The sequence below is a fragment of the Euleptes europaea genome, chromosome 17 (genome assembly GCF_029931775.1).
Source record: "Euleptes europaea isolate rEulEur1 chromosome 17, rEulEur1.hap1, whole genome shotgun sequence".
Taxonomy (NCBI): domain Eukaryota; kingdom Metazoa; phylum Chordata; class Lepidosauria; order Squamata; family Sphaerodactylidae; genus Euleptes; species Euleptes europaea.
The window spans coordinates 47,370,493-47,395,399 of NC_079328.1; the positions used below are offsets into that span (position 1 = coordinate 47,370,493).

A 24,907-nucleotide genomic window follows, 5' to 3' on the forward strand; every position below is an offset into this window, starting at 1 on the left:
ATTGACTGAGAAACGTCCCTTGATAGATGGGACGGAGGATTGTGGTCTACAAACTGCTCCTGGGGAGAAGTTGGTTTTTATATGCCAACTTTCTCTGCCTTTTAAGGAGTCTCAAAGTGGCTTACAATCATCTTCCCTTCCTCTCCCCACAACAGACACCTTGTGAGGTAGGTGGGGCTGAGAGTTTGGAGAGTACTGTGACTAGCCCTCTCCTCCATGAACACGTCCACTCCCCTCTTCAAGCCTTCCAAGTTGGCAGCCATCACCACAGCCTGAGGCAGGGAGTTCCATTTCAGTGAATGGTTCCAAGCAGGGGGAAATCATGGCTGCCCGCTCACAAACAGCCGACGTTTCAGCAACTTTTCAGCACCCTTTTGCTCTGCCTGAACAGCAGAATAAAACAGCAAAAGGATACAGGCCTTGCACAAGGAAGATCCAGCGGTGCTGGTACATGGACAGATGATGGACACGTGAAGCTGCCATTTACTGAATCAGACCCTTGGTCCATCAAAGTCAGTGTTGTCTACTGAGACTGGAAATGGCTCTCCAGGGTCTCAAGCAGAGATTTTCCTTGTCACCTCTCATGTAACCCTTACTGGAGACGCCAGGGATGGAACCTGGGATCTTCTGCATGCCAAGCAGATGCTCTACCATTAAGCCCTTGATGTAAGGTTGTGACTTATGCAGCCCAGGTTTCTATGACTGGCTGCAGCTTTCCAAGACCTCCATGATCATTTATGCATGGGTACTTTCACTCACGTTCCCCGCCCCCACCCCCGTCTGAATTGGTTGTTTCATGGAATTATGCATGAGTTTCCCATCAATTAGAGACGACCTCACTGCCAGCCCTCACAATGTCCGGGTCTTCCCATTCCTCTGTTAACCCGACTCTTCCATCTTCCCTCAGCAAAGCCTGGGTGAAATCCCTGTGCAGAAGGCAAAGTGCGGAACATGCAAGCTTGGTTTTGCTCACAGCCAATTACAAAGCAGCATGTCCAGAGGCGGGACATGCTTCCTGGGAGCTCTTTCTAAGCAGAAGAAAGGCTTTTTAAAACTGAGGCTTGGATTTCTTTGCCCCCCCCTTTCAGATTGCTCCTTTTTATTGTTGTTGTTAAAATGCTTTTTTATGTGGCAATTGGGTTTGGGGTGGATTTTCTCTCACAGTAAGCTCTACAAAGTAAGCCATTTACAAAGCAGCATTTAAAGGGGCGGGACTTGATTTGAGTTGGGAGACTGCTGGTGCAGAGATTCCCACCAAGAAAGTGTGGGTCCAGCCAGCTACGAACCTCAGGTAAAACTCCCATGCATAAACGACCAATCAGAAAGTTCTCCTTCAGCTTGCAAAGGATGCCAAGAGCCGTGCCTAGGACTAGTGCCCCCCCCCCCCAACATGCATAACCACGCAGGCAAGGGAGGGAAGTTAAACACCTAACAGGAAGACTTCAATTAGTCACTTTATTTTACATTTTAAAAAAAATTACAACAGAACAAGGGATCCAAAAGCCAAGAAACTCCATTTTCACACACGCCACTCACACATACACGCCCGCCCGCTTGCTAGGTCACGTACAGGATTGGCCGCTTCCAAAGGGATTTGCTGAATTCCAGCAGTGTAGCTTGTCAAACGAGGAACACCCAGATGATCGGGATGGCTATAATCAATTCCCCGAGGAGATGAAGGTGCCCAACAGAAAACGCTAACAGGGTCTTCTTGGGAGCTGCAGTTTTCATCCCTCTTTATGTAAATCATGTGAAGTTTCCTTCATCCGCTTGCAATGCTTGTTCAGAAGTGCCCCCAAGAATATGTGCAGAGACTTTATTTTAAAAAAACCACAAAAACAAATACATAAATAATAAAAATGAGCCCTGCAGTGTTTTTGTTAATGGGCTGAAAGGAAAGTGACAAGGCCCATTTTGGCATCGCCTGCATGGAATTTTTTTTTTTTTTTTTAAACAGTGGCCATTTATGCAGGGTCAATTTTGATACTCGCTCAAAGCTCTTTTTTTTAAATGCGACCTTTAAAATGCCTATTCGCGGTCCCGACGCAAAAGGAGTAATTCCACCCCCTCCATTCACCTGTTCCTTCGTTCCTTCCATTAGCAACTGCCGTTTGCATAGCTAACGCACGGTTGTGATTTTGCATGCTTCCTTGAGGGGATTCTTCAAGGCGGGGGCGGAGCAAACAAAAAAGATCGCGTTAAAGGAGCTGTTAAGAAATGCAAATCAGGTATGCACCAGCTTCACAGTCACTTCCTGAATGATGGTTCAGAGTGAAAAACAAAAAAATATGTGGGGCACTTCAGCCGGGCAACCGATTTATGGGCTGGAATTCGACCAATGCACACATGCAGGGAGAGGGTGGTGGCATTGGAACACCGGCGCGGGCAGCAGCACCTGCTTTTCTCGCAGCTGTCATTGCGGCGGCTGCCTCTGCAGAAGAAGCAAGCCATCTTGCAGAAAAAACTATTTGTCTTATCAGTGATAGGAAGCGCCGGGGCAAAAAGTGGTAAGCGGTGCTCCAGCAATGCATGGGGTGCCGAGACACAAACACACAGATACACACACACACACACACACACAAACATCTTTTTTGGACTCCAGCCATGGGATAGAAGATCCTTCAGCACTGAAGCACTGTGGTGCCACCAGCAAAGCAAATGTCCAACCCTGATAGGTTTAAGGCAAGTTTTACAATAGGAAGTTCTGTATATGTTTTTACCCCCCTTCCAGGTACACCCCCCCAGATTTGAACCACTTCAATCCTTGGGTGGCGAGTCAGTCAAAGAATGGGGGCAGGAGGGGGATGACCAATTTAGTACCCTTATTCAGCATACCCTCTCCTCTGGCTCTGTTCCATTCCTCGTTGATTTAAGAACACGTTCAAAACGGTTGTGCCTTTTCCCCGTCTCTACAAAGGGCAGTCAATGCTGTTTATATATAACTCATTTCTCCACCTTGGAATCAGTTTTGCTAGCGTGGTGTAGTGGTTAAGAGTGATAGGTTCTGATCTGGAGAACTGGGTTTGATTCCCCGCTCCTCCACATGAGCGGCGGAGGCTAATCGGGTGAACTGGATCTGTTTCCCCACTCCTACACACGAAGCCAGCTGGGTGACCTTGGGCTAGTCACAGCTCGCTTAGAGCTCTCTCAGCCCCACCTACCTCACAGGGTGTCTGTTGTGGGGAGGGGAAGGGAAGGTAATTGTAAGCTGGTTTGATTCTTCCTTAAGTGGTAGAGAAAGTCGGCATATAAAAGCCAACTCCTCTTCTTCTACTACTTTTTTTTTTGTATTGTTCATGGAGGGTTTTAAAATCTGCCATATGCACTTCTTTCGTCCCCTATCTGTCGGGTTCGCGTCTCACACCTCATTTCTAAAGATACCTTCCCCGCCTCTCTTCGTGAGACCGGTAAGCAAATGCAGCTCCACGAGGATTGTACAAAACATTACAGTTCTAAACACATGGCAAGCTTAATCCCCAACCCCCCCTTTGCACATCTGGGAGCTCTGATACACGCCGGGTGCGCTCACATGGGCTAGAGCCCACTGACACCCACAAAAAGCAGGGAAGTGTCACGCGCAAGTCTCTTTGCGCATGCAAAGGTGCTGCAGCTGCCAAAGGGAACACAAAAGCTTGCACATGCATGAGCTGGGTTCGCATAGAACTGTGTGCCTGTGAAGTTTAGAACCGGACCCACAAAGGCAGCAATTAAGACCCTCCAGAACCAGAAAGGCTCATTTCTAAATAGCATGTTAGACTCTAGGCAGAAGCCAACTTGCCTAAAGAGATGCCCCACTTCAGAGTTGTTGTTGTTTTGCAGGTCACGCCATACAACCGAAATCACAGAATCGAGTTGGAAGTGGCTATAGAGGTCATCTAGTCCAACCCCCTGCTCAATGCAGTATCATCCAACAGCGTCCCTGACGAGTGTTCACCCAGACGCTGCTTGCAGACTGCCAGTGAGGGGGAGCTCACCACCTTAGGCAAACCTCCTCATTTTGCCTGGAGTGGCAACCTTGCTGGCACTGGCCCTGAAGTATGGGCAGCTTTTGGCAACGTGCGCCAGAGGTATCTGCGGGGGGGGGGGGGGAATCGCATAACAAAATTGGAAGTGGTCGGCTGCGTCGAGAGCTGCCCAACCTGCAAGACGTTCACTTCGTGGGGAGCTTCTGGCCACAGCTGCCCCGCATACTATCTGAACGTTGGAACCGAGTTCCCTTCTATTGTAGTGATGAGCAAACATTTGAGGGTGTAAGATACAATGGGACAGCTGCCCGTTTAAGGATTTAAAATTAAATTCCCAATGGGATTCAACCTGCTATGAGCCTAGGGAAATTTGGGGGCGCTCGTCAACTCTGAGACCAGGGTTGTCAAACATAAGGCCCGGGGACTGGATCCGGCCCCTTGAGAACTCTTATCCAGCCCGCGAGCCAGACAAGGCAGCCACCCCTCACTCCACTTCGATCTGGGCTGGTGAAGTGTGGCCCGGGCAAATGGCATTAATGTCTTTGCCTGCCCTCGTAACAATTGAGATCGACACCCCTGCCTTAGGCAGTCTGGCGATGCAGTTGTGGATCACAGGCCTTTGGCAGATGTTTACAATAACAGAAATAGAGCTCGGCGGACTCCAAAGAAAGAAGAGAAAAAGTTACATTGCGGGAACTTGAGCTTTGCTTGAAACGGTCGGGAAGCGGGGTTGCGCTTGACGGAGGGTTTCCAGCATTTGTAGCTTACGCATCATGATTGACAACTTCACCTCTGCACACGGTCTTATAAAAAACAGCAGAGATAAACTCTTTAAAAAAAAAAGACATATCAAATAAAAGGGGTTTTGACAAAAAGAAAAAGAAAAGCATAATTAGTCCTGTAAATAATAAGTTACAGTAGTCAGATGATATTTTGGCTTCTTCGGTGTGACTGTCCATCTTTCTCAGGATTTTCGTTTTTGCTTCCTGCTCAAAAGCCACACGCGGGAGCATCCGGTCGACGCTTCTGGGAATTAATGAGATGTTGGTGACTATAAACGTATAAAATTCTGCTTGCTACAAGCAAAATGTCTCACTTGTGTCAACCTCCATCGGCCACAGGTTCAATGAGGGCAGATCCTTGTCTCCTGGCCCCAAATAAATACTATATACTACTTTTTTGTATGTGTGGGATGTCAGTTCCAGCATGATTTCGAGGGCAGGCTCAGACAGAAAACTCTGGACCTCCTTTCTTGGCTCTCAGCATCAGACGCTTGATCCGGAATCCTGCAAAAGGGTTGATCCACAGCAGGGAAGGTTGGCCCCCAAAGACGGATTTCATTCCTTCCCAGCGTAGCCTCCGTTCCCAGGTGGGCTTCTCACTCTTCAGCCTTTCAATCTCCTGTGAATGAATGAATGAATACAATATATTTTTAAAAGGCAAGTTAGCCAGTATAGAGACTGCACTGGGCTCGACACCTGAACACACGAAGCTGCCTTATACTGAATCAGACCCTCGGTCCATCAAAGTCAGTATTGTCTACTCAGACCAGCAGCAGCTCTCCAGAGTCTCAGGCAGGGGTCTTTCACATCATGTACTCACCTAGTCCCTTTAACTGGAGATGCGGGGATTGAACCTGGGACCTTCTGCATGCCAAGCAGAGGCTCTACCACTGAGCCACAGCCCGTCTAGTCCAACATGTGCAGTGTGAGTATGTGTGTAGGGGCTAGGTTAAGATAGGTTTGGAAGGCCCAGGTCAAGTGCCCATTCAGACAAGTAACTTGCCAGATGGACCCAAGACCTGAGACCCACATATTTGAAGGACTGTGTCCTTCCATATGTCCCTGTGGAGCAACTACATTCACCAGGCAGGCAATTACTGGCTGTCCTACCACTTAGGGTGGCCTGTCTAGCATTGGCCACAGCCCGGACCTTTTCCATCATGGCTCTGGCTTTATGGAATGGACTCCCTGAAAAGGTGAAGAGGGGCCCTTCCTTGGAGACTACCTGTTTGCCAGGGCATTTGCGGGGGTTAGTCCTTAAGGTGCTATCGGACTCTTGCTCTTTTCTACTGCTACAGACAGACTAACGTGGCTACCCATCATGATTTCACTATTATTATAAGCTGCCTTGAGCCACAAGGAAAGGCTGGATATAAATGTTTTAATTAATTAAATAAAACAAGGGCCACAACCGGACCTTGCAAATAAACCAGAGTCCATCTGTCCTGGCTTGCTGCTGCGCTCAAGCTCTCCCTCCCTCCTCTCGTGTGATGCCTGCCTGACAGCTCCCGTTCATGGGTGGGATCTTAACAGAACCAACGCTCACAGCCCAACATCGAGCACACTGTTCGGATCTTACCGTTTCGTCGTTGCATATCGAGTGGATCTGGGTGCCGAACATCACTGCGGTGAACGTCAGAAACAGAAAACCCTCAAGGCACAAGAAAATCAGCAGGATCACAGTCACGGGCGGGGAGAAGTCACTGCACTCTGGGGAAGGGGGGGGGAGAATCAAAATTGGTTGCAGGAACCACACTGGGAAGAGGACATGGAGAATTCTAGAATTTAGGGACAATCCGCTTGTTATTTATTCGAGGTGCTTTCGACTCTCCTCTGTCTAGCGGTGGGCTCAAGGTTGCTCAAGTTTAAAACATTACTCAAACCATGAAAACACCAGTATCAAAACCACCAATAAATATTACAGCATATGATCATACTATCAACTGTGATCATACCATCCAAGAAATTTAGCCATGTACTGGAGGGGGGGAAACATACTAAATTCTGCCTTGCACAGACTTTGTAGATGCTTTTCTGACCTGCTCTGGAAGGTCATTCTATAATGTGGGGGCCACCACGGAACAGGCCCGGAAATGGGCAGCAGCTGTTTCAATATGCAGGGACTGGTGTGTAAATCTTGGTTGGAGGTACAAAGTTGCTACACAGGTGCATAGCAGGAGAGGTGCCCGGCTAGTGTGGGGCTCCCTGGACATGAAAGGTTTTAAAGGTAAAGAGGCAGTGGAAACCATTTGTTCAATGGTATTTGGTTGTGTTTTTTTCCAGCCTACATCACTTACATGCAAAGTCCATGACAACCAGCCTGCTTTATTTTGGGAAGGGGAATCAAAGAAAACAAATCCCTGGGATTGGAAAATATCTTGGGCATATTTGCAGTGAATGACCTCACATATTTTAATTTCTTGCTGAAGTGTTTGCTTATTTTTCTTTTCTAGGGAAGAGACATTACGAAGTTACTCGCCCAGGGACTAGTCTTTTGAGAAAGGGACTGCTTGGCCTCTGATCACTCCATCTATTCCTAAAAGATTAAAGGAAGTGCAATTTTCTTAATAATTGTGGATACCTGCCACACCAACCCCCATCCCCGCTCCCTGAAAGAAAAGAGTGAATGTGCATGAAAAGGAACCACAGTTCTAGATGCTGGAAGAGAGAGAAAGAAGCCGACAGACAGCTGAGGGGCTAAGGCACTAGAATCTCCCTCTCTCTCTGTAGGGGTGTCTCTGTGATTTGCCACTGTAAATAAAGCAAACTTTGCAAAGGAAGCCTTGGTCTCCTTCAAAGGGTTTAAGCGGTCGCCTCTGGAACGTCTCACTGCTCCAGGAAGAGGGATGAATGGAACATCCAAACGGATGGAGAGTTCTCGAGAACACGAAAGCAAGCACTATTCACTCCTGTGTTACTTTGGTTGGTCTGCACTAACGGTTATTGTTTTCGGAATCTGATCATGAGAGAAAAAAAAAGCTCGGTCTTGCACACAGCAGCTACTTTGTAAAAAAAATTATTAATTGTTTTAAAATACTCTTTCGCTCTCTAAAATAATTTTTAAAAATCCCATGGTGGCTTAAAATAAGTTAAAATTACACCAGGAGAACACTAAAACTCTCGGTGGCAGCAGAAAACATTTCCGATAAAAACATCAGACCGAATGCTTCTAGTCTGACTGGATTCTTTGTTTTGTTAATGGCTGAGTTAGTTTTTATTTGGGTATGATTACCACTGTTATGAATTTCTTAGTGGGTTTTTAGGGTTAAGTGGTTTTTATTGCCGGTTTCCACTTGTTTATATAGATTCATGCTGTTGTTATGGTTTTCAGTGTTTGTGTGTGTGTGTGTTAACCTTTCTTTGTACTTTAAACTGACCTGAGTATTTAGAAGGAGGGAGGGAAACCAGTAAAAATAAATGAAGAAGCCCAGCTAAAAGGCCTGCTCTGGAAGAACTCTGCTTGGACTAAATGAACTCTTCCTTATGTAAGCATCAGCCCTTCCATTCAACGGTTCAGGGTTTCTCACTAGGAGGCCCTTTCTGCAAAAGCAAACTCCATATCAAAATATTGTCGAAGGCTTTCACGGTCAGAGTTCATTGGTTCTTGTAGGTTATCCGGGCTGTGTAACCGTGGTCTTGGAATTTTCTTTCCTGACGTTTCGCCAGCAACTGTGGCAGGCATCTTCAGAGTAGTAACACTGAAGGACAGTGTTTTCAGTGTCAAGGGTGTAGGAAGAGTAATATATAGTCAGAAAGGGGTTGGGTTTGAGCTGAGTATTGTCCTGCAAAAGTAATGTGCTAATCATTGTCCTGTAAGTATCAAGATAATGTGCTAATGAGGGTGTGGTATGTTAATATGGAACCATTGTATCCTGAAGTGATCTGTTAATGTGTGTAATCCAAAGCTAATCTGCATGGCTATTGTTGAATGTTGTCTTTGTTAGTCTGGAGGTTTTTTTTTTTTTTTTTTTAGAACAGGAAGCCAAGCCTTATTCATTCTTAAACTCTCCTCTTTTCTGTTAAAGTTGTGCTGATGTTTATGAATTTCAATGGCTTCTCTGTGCAATCTGACAAAATAGTTGGTAGAATTGTCCAGTCTTTCAGTGTCTTGGAATAAGACCCTGTGTCCTGTTTGTGTCAGTCCATGTTCAGCCACTGCTGATTTCTCAGGTTGGCCAAGTCTGCAGTATCTTTCATGTTCTTTTATCCTTGTTTGTATGCTGCGTTTTGTGGTCCCGATGTAAACTTCTCCACAGCTGCAAGGTATACGATATACTCCTGCAGAGGTGAGGGGGTCTCTTTTGTCTTTTGCTGATCGTAGCATTTGTTGTATTTTCTTGGTGGGTTTAAACACTGTTTGTAGGTTATGTTTTTTCAAAAGTTTCTCCATCCTATCAGTGACTCCTTTAATAAATGGCAAGAATACCTTTCCTATGGGAGACTGTTTTTCCTGAGTTTTCTGATTTTTGTTTGGTTTAATGGCCCTTCTGATTTCATTCTTGGAGTAGCCGTTTGCTAGCAGTGCGTGATTTAGATGATTAGTTTCTTCCTTGAGAAACTGTGGTTCACAGATCCGTCTTGCACGGTCCATTAATGTTTTGATTATTCCTCTTTTCTGTCGGGGGTGGTGGTTGGAGTTTTTGTGTAAGTAGCGATCTGTGTGAGTTGGTTTCCGGTAGACCTTGTGACCTAACTGAAAGTTTGTTTTACGGATGACAAGGGTATCAAGAAATGGGAGTTTACCCTCAATTTCCTTTTCCATGGTAAACTGAATGTTTATCTTCAATCTGACAGACCGACAACTCTCACCTGAAGAAACTTCCATCTTAGCTAAGGGAGGAAACTTTGCAGTCACTCCCACCCAAATTCCAGTGGAAGACATCATTGCAAATGTAGAACCTGCCATTCGTAATCTACCTGAAGAAGATGCTGAGGAAATAAGAGGAGAGACAGCAAGAATTCTACGAAAAACAAAGCCCCCTGCTAGCAATATAACACGCAAGGAGAGAAACGCCATCAAGACCCTCAATGCAGATCCAGAAATCATTATTCTACCAGCTGACAAAGGCAATGCCACAGTGATCATGAAAACAGAAGAATACAAAAAGAAGATTGAGGAACTTCTGGACCCTGCCACATACAAAAAACTAAAACGAGATCCAACTTGCAAAATTACCAGGAAAACTAGCATTTTGATCAAGAATTCCACTCTTCATCCCGACACACACAGAAAACTATGCAAGACAGAAGCACAACCACCACGATTATATGGACTACCTAAAATTCATAAGGATTCCGTTCCACTCCGACCCATCGTGAGTGCCATTGGTTCCCCAACATATGAATTAGCTAGATATTTGACCACCCTCCTACAGGACCACATTGGAAAAACCACTTCTTACATCAAAGATTCAACTCACTTCATCAAAAAAATCAGTCCGTTGAGACTCAATCCACAGGATATATTAATCAGTTTTGATGTTGTATCCCTCTTTACCAAGGTTCCAGTAAAAGACACAATTTCATTGATTAACCAGATTTTTCCAGAAGATATAACAGCCTTATTTCACCATTGTTTGACAACAAGTTACTTTCTATGGGATCAAGAATTTTATGAACAGATTGATGGAGTAGCTATGGGAAGTCCACTCAGTCCAGTAATAGCAAACTTTTACATGGAATATTTTGAAAAGACAGCATTAGAATCGGCACCTTACAAACCTACAGTCTGGTTCAGGTTCGTAGATGATACATTTACTATTTGGAGCCATGGTGAAGAAAAATTAATGGACTTTCTAAACCATCTTAATAATATCCATCCAAACATTCAGTTTACCATGGAAAAGGAAATTGAGGGTAAACTCCCATTTCTTGATACCCTTGTCATCCGTAAAACAAACTTTCAGTTAGGTCACAAGGTCTACTGGAAACCAACTCACACAGATCGCTACTTACACAAAAACTCCAACCACCACCCCCGACAGAAAAGAGGAATAATCAAAACATTAATGGACCGTGCAAGACGGATCTGTGAACCACAGTTTCTCAAGGAAGAAACTAATCATCTAAATCACGCACTGCTAGCAAACGGCTACTCCAAGAATGAAATCAGAAGGGCCATTAAACCAAACAAAAATCAGAAAACTCAGGAAAAACAGTCTCCCATAGGAAAGGTATTCTTGCCATTTATTAAAGGAGTCACTGATAGGATGGAGAAACTTTTGAAAAAACATAACCTACAAACAGTGTTTAAACCCACCAAGAAAATACAACAAATGCTACGATCAGCAAAAGACAAAAGAGACCCCCTCACCTCTGCAGGAGTATATCGTATACCTTGCAGCTGTGGAGAAGTTTACATCGGGACCACAAAACGCAGCATACAAACAAGGATAAAAGAACATGAAAGATACTGCAGACTTGGCCAACCTGAGAAATCAGCAGTGGCTGAACATGGACTGACACAAACAGGACACAGGGTCTTATTCCAAGACACTGAAAGACTGGACAATTCTACCAACTATTTTGTCAGATTGCACAGAGAAGCCATTGAAATTCATAAACATCAGCACAACTTTAACAGAAAAGAGGAGAGTTTAAGAATGAATAAGGCTTGGCTTCCTGTTCTAAAAAAAAAAAAAAAAAAACCTCCAGACTAACAAAGACAACATTCAACAATAGCCATGCAGATTAGCTTTGGATTACACACATTAACAGATCACTTCAGGATACAATGGTTCCATATTAACATACCACACCCTCATTAGCACATTATCTTGATACTTACAGGACAATGATTAGCACATTACTTTTGCAGGACAATACTCAGCTCAAACCCAACCCCTTTCTGACTATATATTACTCTTCCTACACCCTTGACACTGAGAGACACTGTCCTTCAGTGTTACTACTCTGAAGATGCCTGCCACAGTTGCTGGCGAAACGTCAGGAAAGAAAATTCCAAGACCACGGTTAAACAGCCCGGATAACCTACAAGAACCAATAAACTCCATATCAATTTTGCAAATTAATAAAGTAAACGCACTCCGAGCACGGACTTACCAGTCCACTGGCCTCTGACACAGGAGAAGAACTGAAACCCACACAGGATGAGAGCATGAGCGGAAATTAGAGCTATGTACATCTGGAAGCAACAAGAGAAGCAGTTCACGGTCAGTATTAAAAGGCGCAGCCAGGTCGCAGACGGAGAAAAGAAAAGCATCTCTCCCTGATCCTTCTTATACGTCATGGCCGGAATCCCAAAAGACACCTGAAGTGTTTGTAAGAGCCAGAATGCATGTAGCAGAATATGTGATTTTTTAAAAAATATATATTTTATGGCAGCTGACCGCTGCCCCATATTGCATTTAGAAAATCTGCTTGGCTCTGTAAGAAGGCCGGAGCGGGATCAGACAACAGGCCCAGGTAACCCAGCCTGCTATTTCCAACTCCCCTAACCAGATACTTCTGGGAAGTCCACCAGCGAGGCAAGAAGGCAAACACCTTCTCCTGTTCCTTGCCCCAGCAATGGACATCAGAGGTATACTGCCTCTGAAATTGGAAGTTCCATTAAGCAACTATACGTTACAGACATTAACAGACCCACCCTCTGTGAATTTATATAATCCTCTTCTAACACAATGCAGGCCAAAGGCCGTCACCACATATTGGGCAGAGAAATCAAAAGGAGGAGAGGGGAGGAAAGTGGCTTTTTTGAGAGACCATCAAACCAAAAGAAGACTGAGAGGTGATATGATAACCATCTTCAAGCACTTGAAGGGCTGTCATATAGAGGAGGGTGCCGAGTTGTTTTCCGTTGCCCCAGAAGGTTAGACCAGAAACAACAGGTTGAAATTAAATCAAAAGAGCTTCTGTCTAGACATAAGGAAGAATTTTCTAACAGTTAGAGCGGTTCTTCAGTGGAACAGGCTTCCTAGGGAAGTGGCAGGCTCTCCTTCCCTAGATGTTTTTAAGCAGAGGCTAGATGGCCATCTGTGAGCAAGGCTGATTTTATGACAATAGGCAGATCATGAGAGGGAGGGCATCTTGGCCATCTTCTGGGCACGGAGTAGGGATCGCTGGGTGTGTGTGAAGTAGGTAGTTGTGAGATTCCTGCATTGTGCAAGGGGTTGGACTAGATGACCCTGGTGGTCACTTCCAACTTTATAATTCAAAACAGATCTTGGCCAACCTGCTTGTGTTACCTTAATTCACCGGCCCTTGCAATCCAGCCGCCACCAAGCGTCTTTGCCATGTTGATTTTCTCTCCCCATGTTCCTGCACACTCCCGAGTACACAAAGGGTACATGAGAGATTTACTGCAGTTTGTACCTTAACACCAATATGAAGCTAAGCTGTGGTTCTGTTCTCTACCAAACCGGTGGCAGATCGTACACCCCAGTTTGCAGGTTTTTATCCTGACATTGCCTTAGCCAGAGGTGGTTTTTGGTCTGGAATAAATAATTCCCTACTCACGGTAAACAGCACAAAGAACCTCTGGTTCCTCTCCCCGACACAATTGTTGACCCAAGGGCAGTGATGATCCATCTTCCGAATGCATCGCTTGCAAATACTAGTGGAAGGACAGAAAAAGAAATGCTACATGCTCTGGATGTTTTTGCCTTTGGTGGCAGGAAAAAAAAAGGTCGTCTATCTGAAGATCAAGGCTACTGCCATGCATGGTATACATTTATTTGTTTAATATAAATATTTATACTCCAAACGGTCAAGACATGTATTTTCCCAAAGCAGAAAGGGGAAGGAAAATGGATTTTGAAACTGTGGCACACCTTGGGTCAATTCAGAATACCGATGGAGCTGCTCAAACATTACTTTTGAAAATTAGCATATGCTGAAGATAGCCCAATGGCATTACAGGATGTGAGAAAACACGTTTCCAGCAGGTAAATATAAATAAATATTTATATTGCTTTCCCTTGAGAGCCAGTGTGGTATAGTGGATAAGAGCGGCAGACTTTAATCTGGAGGACCAGGTTTGATTCCCTGCTCCTCCACATGAGCAGCAGTCTCTAATCTGGTGAACCGAGTTTGTTTCCCCTCTCCTCCACATGAAGCCTGCTGAGTGATCTTGGGCCAGACACAATTCTCTCTGAACTCTCTCAACCCCACCTACATCACAAGGTGTCTGTTGTGGGAAGGTGATTGTAAGCTGCTCTGAGACTCCTTTTGGTAGAGAAAAGCGGGGTATAAAAACCAACCAAGGTCACCCAGCTGGCTTCATGCAAAAGAAGGAGGAAAACAACCTGGCTCACCAGATTATAGTCCGCCGCTCATATGGAGGAGTGGGGACTCAAACTCGGATTAGAGTACTCCGCTCTTAACCACCACACCACGCTGGCTCAGGGTCATGCCAAGCTGCTGCAGACAAAAAGGAAACCACATGAATGGCAATGGCCTTATCTTTCATCCTGGCACAAGCAGAAAGGAAGGGCGGGCAGCTCAAACCACTTTGAGAAGACAGGCAAACAAACAAAAAGGCTTCAGACAGACGAAAAAAATGCTTCAGGGAAGCCTCTTAAAGACGGGCCCAGATGCTTCCTAAGTTTTTTTAAGTCCTCTGGATTTGTAACATGGCAGCCAAGCGTACCTGCAGTGATGGGCACGCTCCGGTTTGATGCTGCAGCATTTGGGGCATTTGTAGATCACCTCGCCGGGTTTCAGCTGCAAACTCTCCATGTACTCTTTCGTGGCGTTTCCTTTGGGAACGGCCCCCTAAGGCACGTCAAAGGGAAGACAGACAGAATCTCATCAGCAAGAAGACGCACAACCATTGACGGAGTTTCATTAACGTACTAGGCACTTCAACGGAGTAACCAAAAGGGTAGGTGCCTGCCTTGGGCAGTGAACTGTCTGCGTTTTGACCAAAAAGGGAGAAAAATCTGCTCCAATGCAGTTGCGTGAGTGGAAGGTGAGGACAACACGGGTTCACAAAAAAACAAGATTACGTTTGGAGGAGGGAGAAAGAAGGCACCATGTTAGGAGTCAAGAAGTGACTCGCCCACATAAAACTCAGCAAAAGAGAACAGGCGAGTCCACTAAAGATACCAAGGACCTGAGAGTTGCAGAGACAGGGCAGCAAAGGTTACTGGCAGGGAGGTAGTGGAGTCTGAGAGCTGAGGGAGTGACTGGCAGAGCAAACTATACTTCGAGACTCTCACAAATGCAGCAAATTCCCATCCACATAGCCTTTATTTCCAGGCCTACAACTGAGGGCAGCCACAGGTGATATAGTGCTGGCCTCCCTGCTCTTCCCCCCCATACCTGTATAATTGTTGGTGGTGTGTGTGTGTGTGTCTACCGACTTGATTCTGGCATTTCCACTTCTGCAGCGGTTAAGAGCAGTGGTTTGGAGTGGTGGACTCTAATCTGGAGAACCGGGTTTGATTCCCCGCTCCTCCACATGAGAGGAGGAGGCTAATCTGGTGAACTGGATTTGTTTCCCCACTCCTTCACATGAAGACAGCTGGGTGACCTTGGGCTAGTCACGCTCTCTCAGCCCCACCTACCTCACAGGGTGTCTGTTGTGTGGAGGGAAAGGGAAGAAGATTGTAAGCCAGTTTGAGCCTCCCTTAAGTGGTAGAGAAAGTCAGCATATAAAAACCAACTCTTCTTCTTCTAACTGGCATGCCATCTGTTTTAATAGTCTTAATAATTCAGGTAATTGTTATGGTTTTCAGTGATTGTTTATAGTTTTAGCTGTTTTTTATTGCTTTGCATATATTGTGATTTTAGTGTTGCTGCTCGCCCTGAGCCCAGCCTTGGATAGGGAGGGCGGGCTAGAAATTCAATCAATCAAGGCCAGGGGAGGACTTTGAAGGTTGGATCTCTGAGGCTGGGCTGGATACAGAACTGGAAATGAAGGCTGAGTGGATGGGAATTCGCTGCATTTGTGAGAGTCACAAAGTACAGTTTGCTCTGCCAGTCACTCCCTCAGCTATTAAATCCCAAAGCTACAGTTTAACCCAACACGTTGACAACACCATATAATACTAATGATTTGTGAACATTAAAAAAAAGAGGGGGAGGGGACACAGACCCTTTGTGCTGGGATAAAAAAAACCGCAGATACTTATTAGCAATTTGGTTATGAACATACCCTGTGCCCGAGAGCCTGGAATGAAGATAGATACACAAGGCGTTTTATGCAGCAGCTGTCGGGGGCTCATACTGAGCCGCACAATAGAGCAGCTTCTTGGAAGTCCAGCCACAACGTTACACTCTACTGGTTCAGTCTTTGGAAGCTGAAAAGGTGACTCCCCCCCACCAGGCCAGGAGAACACATAGGCTGCGTGAACAGCTAAGTTGTTTTTTTATTTTCCAGCACAGAGCCCTGGCGTGCATATAAATTGGCTCTCTGGATCCCGTCGTCAGCCGCCAAGTTGGCAGTATAACTGAAAGGAAAGCTTTGAACAACAACAAAAAACCCCACTAAATCCATACCTATGGGCACTAGGACTTAGGAGGAATCCTATCCTAAGTTAGGGAGACAGCAGGAAGTGGAAAATTTAAAGGGACAGGCCAAGGATAAGCAGAGCAGATGTCAAAAGTGGATGCTGCAGACCTAACCGCCTTTTGCAGCCTTTCATTTCCACACATCCTTTTCTACTGAGTTCTCCCATGCCTTTCTCTTGATGGAAGTGAACATGTGAATATATGAAGCTGCTTTATAATAAATGGGACCTTTGGTCCTCCATGCTTAACAGCGTCCACTCCGACTGGGAGCAATTCTTGAAGAGTGAGGAAGTGGTCACGGCAGCCTAGAGGTAAGATATAAAGGAGCTTCAGAGTCTATCTAAACAAACCCGCTTGCTCAATGCAGGAAATCCAAACACAGAGCATTCACAACAGGCAGGCCTCCAGCCTCTGCCTGGAGACCCCCACCAAACCTCTAGGTAACTGGTTCCTGGGTCAAACCACTCTCGCCATTAGGAAGTTTCGCCTGATGTCCCGGTAAAATTTTTAGGAAAAGTTTCTTAACAGTAAGGGTCGTCTTTCCCAGCATCTTCCTACCCAAGGGCCATTTAACCGGGGATGCCAGGGACTGAACCTAGAATCTTCAGCAATGCAGATCATGCGCTCTGCCAACTGAGATACAGACCCTACCCCATAAGTGAAGACGTCACAAGCAGCCTAAGAATGCTGGAGGAAAGGGTAAGTTACAAAGAAAAGGTGTCACAGGAAACACACTTGAACAGTGAACAATATGTAGAAAGGTGCCGTTTTCATTCCGTTTTCTTTACCTGCCTAGTTTGGGGCTTTTCTTTAATCAGACTGCCGCTCCCTTGGAAAGGTGGTTTGTACTGCCAAAGAAGTGTTAAACCAGTCTGCCTACAAAGAATTCACGGCACGAGATGGTAAAGGGATGGCAGAGGAACGTCTGTACTCACGGGATCAGTCAGCATCGTTCTCAGGTGAGAGGACAAGGCCAGCACCGCCAGGCAGTTGAAGAGAACCCCGTTGACGAGGGAGTACCAAAAGTCTTTGGAAGGCAGCAGCATGACAAACGTCACTACGAAATCTGCATAGACAACGAGGAGCCAGGTCATCACGGCGCAGACCATCCCGCAGCCGTCGCGGATGAACCAAACCTTGTCGGCCGCCTCAGCCTCCGAGGAATCATAGCTGTCATTTTCGGCAAGCAGCGGGTGATGCTCGACGTCACGAAACCTGTGCCCAGATGACTGCATGGTTTTCTGGACGGGCCCTGCAGAAAAAAATATAACGAGAGGGTAGTGATGCGCTACGGCACTTGGACAGCACATGTCACGTTTGGTTATGGTGGGACGCAAGTGGCTCTCGTCGCAGAGGTTATATCCTTGTAATGAACTTTGAAAGCTAGGCTGTAACAGAAAGGCTTTGGACTTCCAACTGAAGTGGTCCTGGCATCTTGCCTCTTTCCTTTCTCTCCCTCTTGCACACACAATTTGTCCTTGCCATCAGGGCACATGTGCAGCTTGTCCAGAGGTACACAATCCAAATCAGCCCGAGGCCCACCTGCACATTTTTGCAGACTCGGGATGGCATGGCTGCGCTGACCTTGAGAAAGCAAGAGCGTGCGCTATACAGAGAGAGAACATAATGAGAGAACTAGGCAGAAAGGGAAAGAAGAGAACACAAACGGTGGGGCAGGAGGGGAGGAATGATTTTAACAGACAGAATTCTAAATTATAATGGTAACACAGGCTGCATCCACACACAATTGGAGGTTGGGCTTCTGTTGCATTATAGCAATCATTTGCAACCGGATTATCCTGTGTGGAGGGGAGGGGCTGTGGAAGCTAAGCAGGGTCGGCACTGGTTCATGCCTGCATGGGAGACCACCAAGGAAGTCCAGGGTCACTATGCAGAGGCAGGCAATGGTAAATCACCTCTCTTCGACCCTTGCCTTGACCTGCACGGCCCGGGCTAGCCTGATCTCACCAGGCTTTGGCCCTGGTCAGTATATGGGAGATCACCAAGGAAGTCCAAGGTTGCTCCGCCAAGGCAGGCAATGGCAAACCACCCTTGTTTATCTCTTGCCTCGAAACCCCTACGGGGTCGCCGCAAGTCAGCTGCGACTCGACGGCACTTTTCACCATCATGGGAAGGCTCTGAACGTTCCAAAGTGCTGAAGTCAATGCTGAAAATGATTAAATGCTGATTCAAAACGTACTTCTGTGTAGCGAGAAGAGGATGCAGTTGACTCCATATGGCGCTGGCGAGTCCAGCCGCCAAGGCTTGCCCAGCCCCCCCCCCAAAAAAAGGAGTCTCAATTTACACAATGACTCAGCAGAAAGAGGCAAAAGGCTGAAGACACGGCGGCAGCCGCAAAATCAATGCAAGGGGCTGTACCCAGTGATTTCAGCTAGTAATTTAATCCTGGCAACAGATGTTGGTCCTTCAAAAGCGCAGCACTTGGTGGAGTCGGTTGTCTCTTCCCTGCCTTATGGAGCAAGGTCTTCTTCTTCTTTTTTCCTAGGAGAGAGCTGCTTACAGCAAAACACTGGTTTCATACCAGTTCTTGGGCTGAACTGCTTTGAATCAACTCAATCGATGGTTTAAATCACTGAAAACAACCACCTCGGTGACAAGAGTGATTTATACTGTCTTGATAGTCACTTTGTTTACTGAACAACACAACGATTGAGGGCCACAACCAGTAAAGCGTATTGTTGCTAGTAAACAGAACCGTTATACAACTAAAGATCAGGATTTAAAACCCCTTGCCTTGCGGCCTACGTGGCTTTCGCACTGGAGAATTATACCTGCTTAGGGACAAGAGAGAAGCGAAGTTCAGATGTCCCAGGAAACCTCCAATAGCTCCTTCATGGCTCCCTCTTTCTTCTACGCATGTCTCAGTGTGTTTGATAGATGTTCGTGCATCAGTTTCAAGAGACGGCGACTTGCCTGCATTAAAGGGAGACTCCCTTCTACTCAAAAGCGTTTTTACAACCAAAGACTGTAACCGAAACCTTTTTTAAAAAAGTTTTTAATTGCCAATTTTTACTGAACCGGGTGGCTCTACTTCTGCAGACTGCAGAACAGTGCTTTTTCCAGCAAATGTTCTTCTCTCTCTCCCCCTCCCCCCATCCCCCTTTGCTGGCAGGATCTCTGAACTACATTTGGTTGCCTTCTGCAGTGCTACAAGGGGCTGTGTTGCATATTGCCTGGTTAAAAATCACATTGCAGAGGCACAGGAAAAAGGTCCCTGAGAGTCTACATCAGCGGTTCCCAAACTTTTCAGGCCCCCGCCCCCTCGGTTCCACAAACTCAACCCCAGCACCCCCTACCCTATCCTGTTAAAAAGCATTGTTCAAAACAGGAGCTTGTATGACTCACTAATAAAATTTCAAAACAGTAACAATTAATTGCACATCTATTCAAAATCAAATTAAAACTTTTTAGTTGAAATTCATTCAACAAAACTGATGAACTTGATCCAATGGTACCAGCTGTTCAAAGTCTGGAAAAAAAAATTCTGACAGTTTCCACCAAATTTGCCAGCATGGTGCCATAGCTTAATCTGTTGTAAATTAGTGAACAAATTGCTAGTCCTTAGGGGCATATGAGGTTGCCAGCTACCTGGAGGGAAGATGTCCTCCTGTCCCTGCTACACAGGATTGATGGAATGTTATTTACTTCCGTGCCGTAAAAAAACTCCAGCTGACCATTTCCAGACAATCAAGCAACCATAGTGACATAAATCACACTGGAAGCCTCTGTCATGTTTTGATGCAACAGATTGTCAGAGCTCCCCTGCACAATGCAGTCTAAGATGCACGTTTCATCAGTTTGAGCACGTCCACAGTTTAAGGACTTTCAAGAGGGAAGATGCTTCCCCACATAACAAGAGAGGGCCCTTGTACATCAAGAGGATCCCCTTTGTTTTTAAACCACTTTGCCGCCATCCGATAACTTTAGGAATACAAAGGGGTCCAGCAAACAAAGCAATGGCTTGTGGGGGGTACAGAAGATTCCAGTTCAAAGAGCTGCTCGCGGAAGCTCCCTTGCTTGACCCCCCCCCAGCCCTCCGGAGAAATGGCAGGACAAAATTACAAATGAATCAATGGGGCTACGCAGCCCAGCAGAGCTCCGATTGGCAGTCAAGGGTCTCAAGCATAGCCTGGGGGAGGGCCTATTGTTAATGCATGGCATGAGCTCTACCAGGGAGCTGTGGCAGGCGCAGGCAGCCCCCAACACACGTGCTGAACAGCAGCACACCACAACCATTTTGCTTGGCATGCAAGGCCAATTTTGAACACCTGAAGCTGCCTTATGCTGAATCAGACCCTCGGTCCATCAAAGTCAGTATTGTCTATTCAGACTGGCAGCGGCTCTCCAGGGTCTCAGGCAGAGGTCTTTCACATCACCTACTTGCCTAATCCCTTTTAACTGGAGATGCCGGTGATTGAACCTGGGACCTTCTGCATGCGAAGGAGATGCTCTACCACTGAGCCACAGCCCAAGGGACCAAGGTGAGCCTCTAGTAGCAGTTGTCATGAGCCTCCTAAGGCACTGGCAGCACTGATGGGGGCTGAGCTTTGCTTCCAGGGCACCCCCCCCCCCGGGCACAACCAGGGCACCCACCCCCCAAATTTTGTTTGCCAACATGCCAACGTCTTACCAGGTAGACACTGCAGGATTTTTGCCAATGTGGCCAAACAACAACAACAAATTGCCCTACGCTGAGCTACAGCTTTCCTAGGCAAACCACACATCGGGGGAAAAGGCACAACCCTACCAGACAAAAAAGAACTCTTCGTGAAATAAATATAATATGCACCACTCAAGTCTAAAATGTGTTGAGCTGGGAAATGTTAAGAAGAGTTGGTTTTTATGAGCTGACTTTCTCTACCACTTAAGGGAGAATCAAACCGGCTTACAGTCACCTTCCCTTCCCCTCCCCACAACAGACACCCTGTGAGGTAGGTGAGGCTGAGAGAGTGTGACTAGCCCAAGGTCACCCAGCAGCCTTCATGTGGAGGAGTGGGGAAACCAACCCGGTTCACCAGATTAGAATCTGTCGCTCATGCGGAGGAGTGGGGAATCGAACCCGGTTCTCCAGATCAGACTCCACCGCTCAAAACCACTGCTCTTAACCACTACACCACGCTGGCTCTTGGGATAAAGCCAGCCCAGGGTTCTCTTGGACAATTAGATTTAGTTCAGTAATGCACATAACACGTGCTTGGGATTGTCAGGCATCCAAACGAAAGGGGCTTCCTCTACGACATCTCATCCCTATTTACTCTGTAAGCAAAATGTTTTATTTATGAAATTAGCATTAATAATCCACTAATTTGAGCCATTATCAAATCATTAGTATGCCGTGGAAAGGCTTAAGATCACACTTATCTGCTCGACAATAATGAAGAAGAAGAGTTGGTTTTTATATGCCGACTTTCTTCACTTAAGGAAGAATCAAACCAGCTTACAATCGCCTTCCCTTCCCCACAACAGACACCCTGTGAAGTAGGTGGGGCCGAGAGAGCTCTAAGAGAGCTGTGACTAGCCCAAGGTCACCCAGCAGCCTTCATGTGGAGGAGTGGGGAAACCAACCCGCTTCACCAGATTAGCGTCTGCCACTCATGCGGAGGAGTGGGGAATCGAACCCGGTTCTCCAGATCAGACTCCAGAGCCTACCGCTCTAAACCACAGCTCTTAACCACTACACCATGCCGGCCCCTTGACTTGCTGTTCACTGCATGAACAGCAAGTTAGCATAATATCCAGGATTAAGAAACACCGGTCATTTTCTGCAAGCAATTCACCTGCTGGGCAGTTCTCCAGAGCAAACATTTAGTTCTATTGTTTTATTTGTTTTTATTCCCTGAAGGCAATGACTACATTGCAAGCCCGATTGGCTGAGCCAAGGGAAGGAAAGCACTACCAATTAGCAGACAAGTATGACATGCTGAATGCCGGGAAAGACTTTTGATTGTGGGTGTGGGGGGAATACCCAACTGAGCATTACTCGTTGGGAGGCACAGAGCTTACACAAAAACATTACTTCAAACCCCCAAATCTTTCAGGCAGAGCACAACAGTCCTTTGTGGCTCTATAAAACTACGAACCCATTTGTGTGAAGAGTCTTCATGCAGCATGACAAAACAAAGGCCCAAAAGCCAAGATGCGCCCTTAAGTGATTGTTGCGTAGTGCTTCTGAGAGCTCAAAACACTTTGTGTATGTTGCATTTTGCTCTGATCTTCACAACAGGTACGTCAGCACTGTTATCTTCAGCTGGGAGCAAGTATGAGCAAGATATCCTAGCCTAAGGCTACCTAGTGAGTTCATATAGGAGGCAGGGTTGCCAGCTTCCAGGTGGGTTTAGTAGCTAGATATCAAGAAGTACAAACGTATGCTGCAATAGCGGGGCCTGGAGGTTTGAAACTGAAACTAATGTCCGCAAGAAAAAGATCACTTCCCCTGGAGAAAATGGTTGCTTTGGGGGGCTAGAATTTATGGCATTATATCCTGCTAAGGTCCCTCCGCTCCCCGAGCTCCACCCCCAAAATCTCCAGGAATTTGCCAACCTAGAGTTGGCAACCCAAGGAGGACGACAGATTTGAACTGGGAACTTTCTGGTTCTTCACGCCATATCTCAGTTGGTCAGCTAATCTAGCAATACACAACGTGAATCATATAGGCAGCTTTTGGTAATCTACTTCACACAAACTATAGACCACAAGGCCTGGGTGTGAGGGGTGAGAGAGCCAATGTTTATTCTGTGTCTGTGCGTACTTAGAGCCAAATCCAGTAGCACCTAGGGTTGCCCACCTCCAGGTGGTGGCTAGAGATCTCCCACTATTACAACCGATCTCCAGGCGACAGAGATCAGTTCCCCTGGAGAAAATGGCCGCTTTGGCAATTGGACTCTCTGGCATTAAAGTCCCTCCCCTCTCCAATGCCCATCCTCCTCAGGCTCCACCCCCAAAATTTCCAGGTACTTCCCAACCCAGAGTTGGCAACCCTAGTTGCGCCGTAGAGACCAAAGGGAGCCTTGACTTTCCCCAAAAACCCTGTAAGCCTCTAAGGAGCTACTGGACTTAAGCCAGCTACTGCAGACCAAACACAGCTAACCTCTGAAACTGCCTGAGTGAGCGCATACACGCATATGCACAAGAGAGAGAATGCAGAAAGGCAGAGGCTCAGCTGGCGGAAGATGCAGCAGCCACATCCTGAAGGTGTTTTCAGCACTAACGGCTCAACTTACCACAATTCAATATAGATGGACTGCTGGGTTGGGTGGGGAGGAGGGGGCTCAATATCCCATGAATAATACAAAACTTCCAGCGAATGCCAGTTATATCTACCTAAGCTGTGTGCTATTTTAAAATGGGGGGGGGGGAACCACCAAAACAAACCACAAGCCTGGTGGCTGCAACATGGCGGTTGCTTAAAGCGCAACTGAGCCGGAGTCGCTGTGTGGTGGGCCTGCCAGCCGACGCCAGCAGTGTCCTCCGGACCACCGTTTTCTGATGGCACAGAAGTCGTTGCCAGTTCGTTCACCTGGCACTTGCACGCAAACTGCTTACTGTACGGCAGGGCCTCCCTACAGGGACATTTTAAGGTGTTCTGTTGCGGCTTGTTCAAGGGCGCCCTGCCTCCCTCTGCTGTTCTGTTTGCATAATTCTGAAAGGAATCCCGCCCGGGGTCAAAGACTTCCCATTAGGGAGGCGCAAAGGTATTTAAACGTTTGCATTTTGCATCTGCGACCCACCCTAAGACTCCTCCGGGGATAGGCTGAGTCGAGCATTCAAAACCAACACATACCTGACGAGGATCCGAGAGCGTTACTCTGACATCCCGCCGTTCCTTGGGGCTTCTAAGATGCGCGCAGTCATAGCTGATGTAACCTGCAGAGACAGAATAAAGCCACACATTAGCCACCACCACCGTGGAAGAGGATGGCCAGCCAGGCATCGTCTGGGACGGAAGGGCAGCACGTCTGCAGAACTTGGAAAATGGCATGCTGATTTTGTGAGGGCTTCAGTCTCGGCCTCCGATTCATTGCAAACGTTTACAAGCCCCCTCTGGAAGGCTGCACCTCGAGAAAAATAAATGTAGGGACTCTCTTCATTTGCCTGAACAGAGACTGCTCTTGACATTAAGCATTATATGCCAACAGCTGTTTCGGGAAATCTGAGGTGCAAACCATTTGCCCTCCCCATCTGTTGTCCGGCTGTCAGCCCCCTTTCCCCTCCATACCATGGCTCAGTGGTAGAGCATCTGCTTGACATGCAGAAGGTCCCAGGTTCAATCCCTGGCTTCTCCAGTTAAAGAGACTAGGCAAGTAGGTGATGTGAAAGACCCCTGCCTGAGACCCTGGAGAGTCGCTGCCAGTCTGAGTAGACAATACTGACTTTGATGGACCGAGGGTCTGGTTCAGTATAAGGCAGCTTCATGTGACCCTGTTCATGTGTGTGTTCATGGGAGGGGCTGTGGCTGCCAGTCTGGGTAGACAACACTGATCTTGATGGACCCAGGGTCTGATTCAGCATAAGACAGCTTCATGTGTCTACAAGAATCCCCTAAAGTAGCTCTCTGTATCCCACACACTGAACTGGATCAAAAGAACTGTGACTAGAAGTAAAATAGATATTCATGTTCCTCCACAAGGCACAAGAAGAGATGAATTCTATGAGAAGCAGTTATCATGC

General features: G+C 46.6%; 1 protein-coding gene across 1 annotated transcript; it reads right to left on the reverse strand.

Moving 5' to 3' along the window:
* Positions 1 to 5,169: 5,169 nt before the first annotated feature.
* Positions 5,170 to 17,454, reverse strand: ZDHHC7 (zinc finger DHHC-type palmitoyltransferase 7). The gene is made up of 6 exons (XM_056862716.1): positions 17,155 to 17,454; positions 14,355 to 14,479; positions 13,223 to 13,319; positions 11,810 to 11,891; positions 6,327 to 6,457; positions 5,170 to 5,366 (listed from the first exon to the last, which is right to left on the reverse strand). The coding sequence occupies exons 1-6, from the start codon at positions 17,452 to 17,454 to the stop codon at positions 5,190 to 5,192; spliced, it is 912 nt and encodes a 303-aa protein (XP_056718694.1). The 3' UTR covers positions 5,170 to 5,189.
* Positions 17,455 to 24,907: the final 7,453 nt, after the last annotated feature.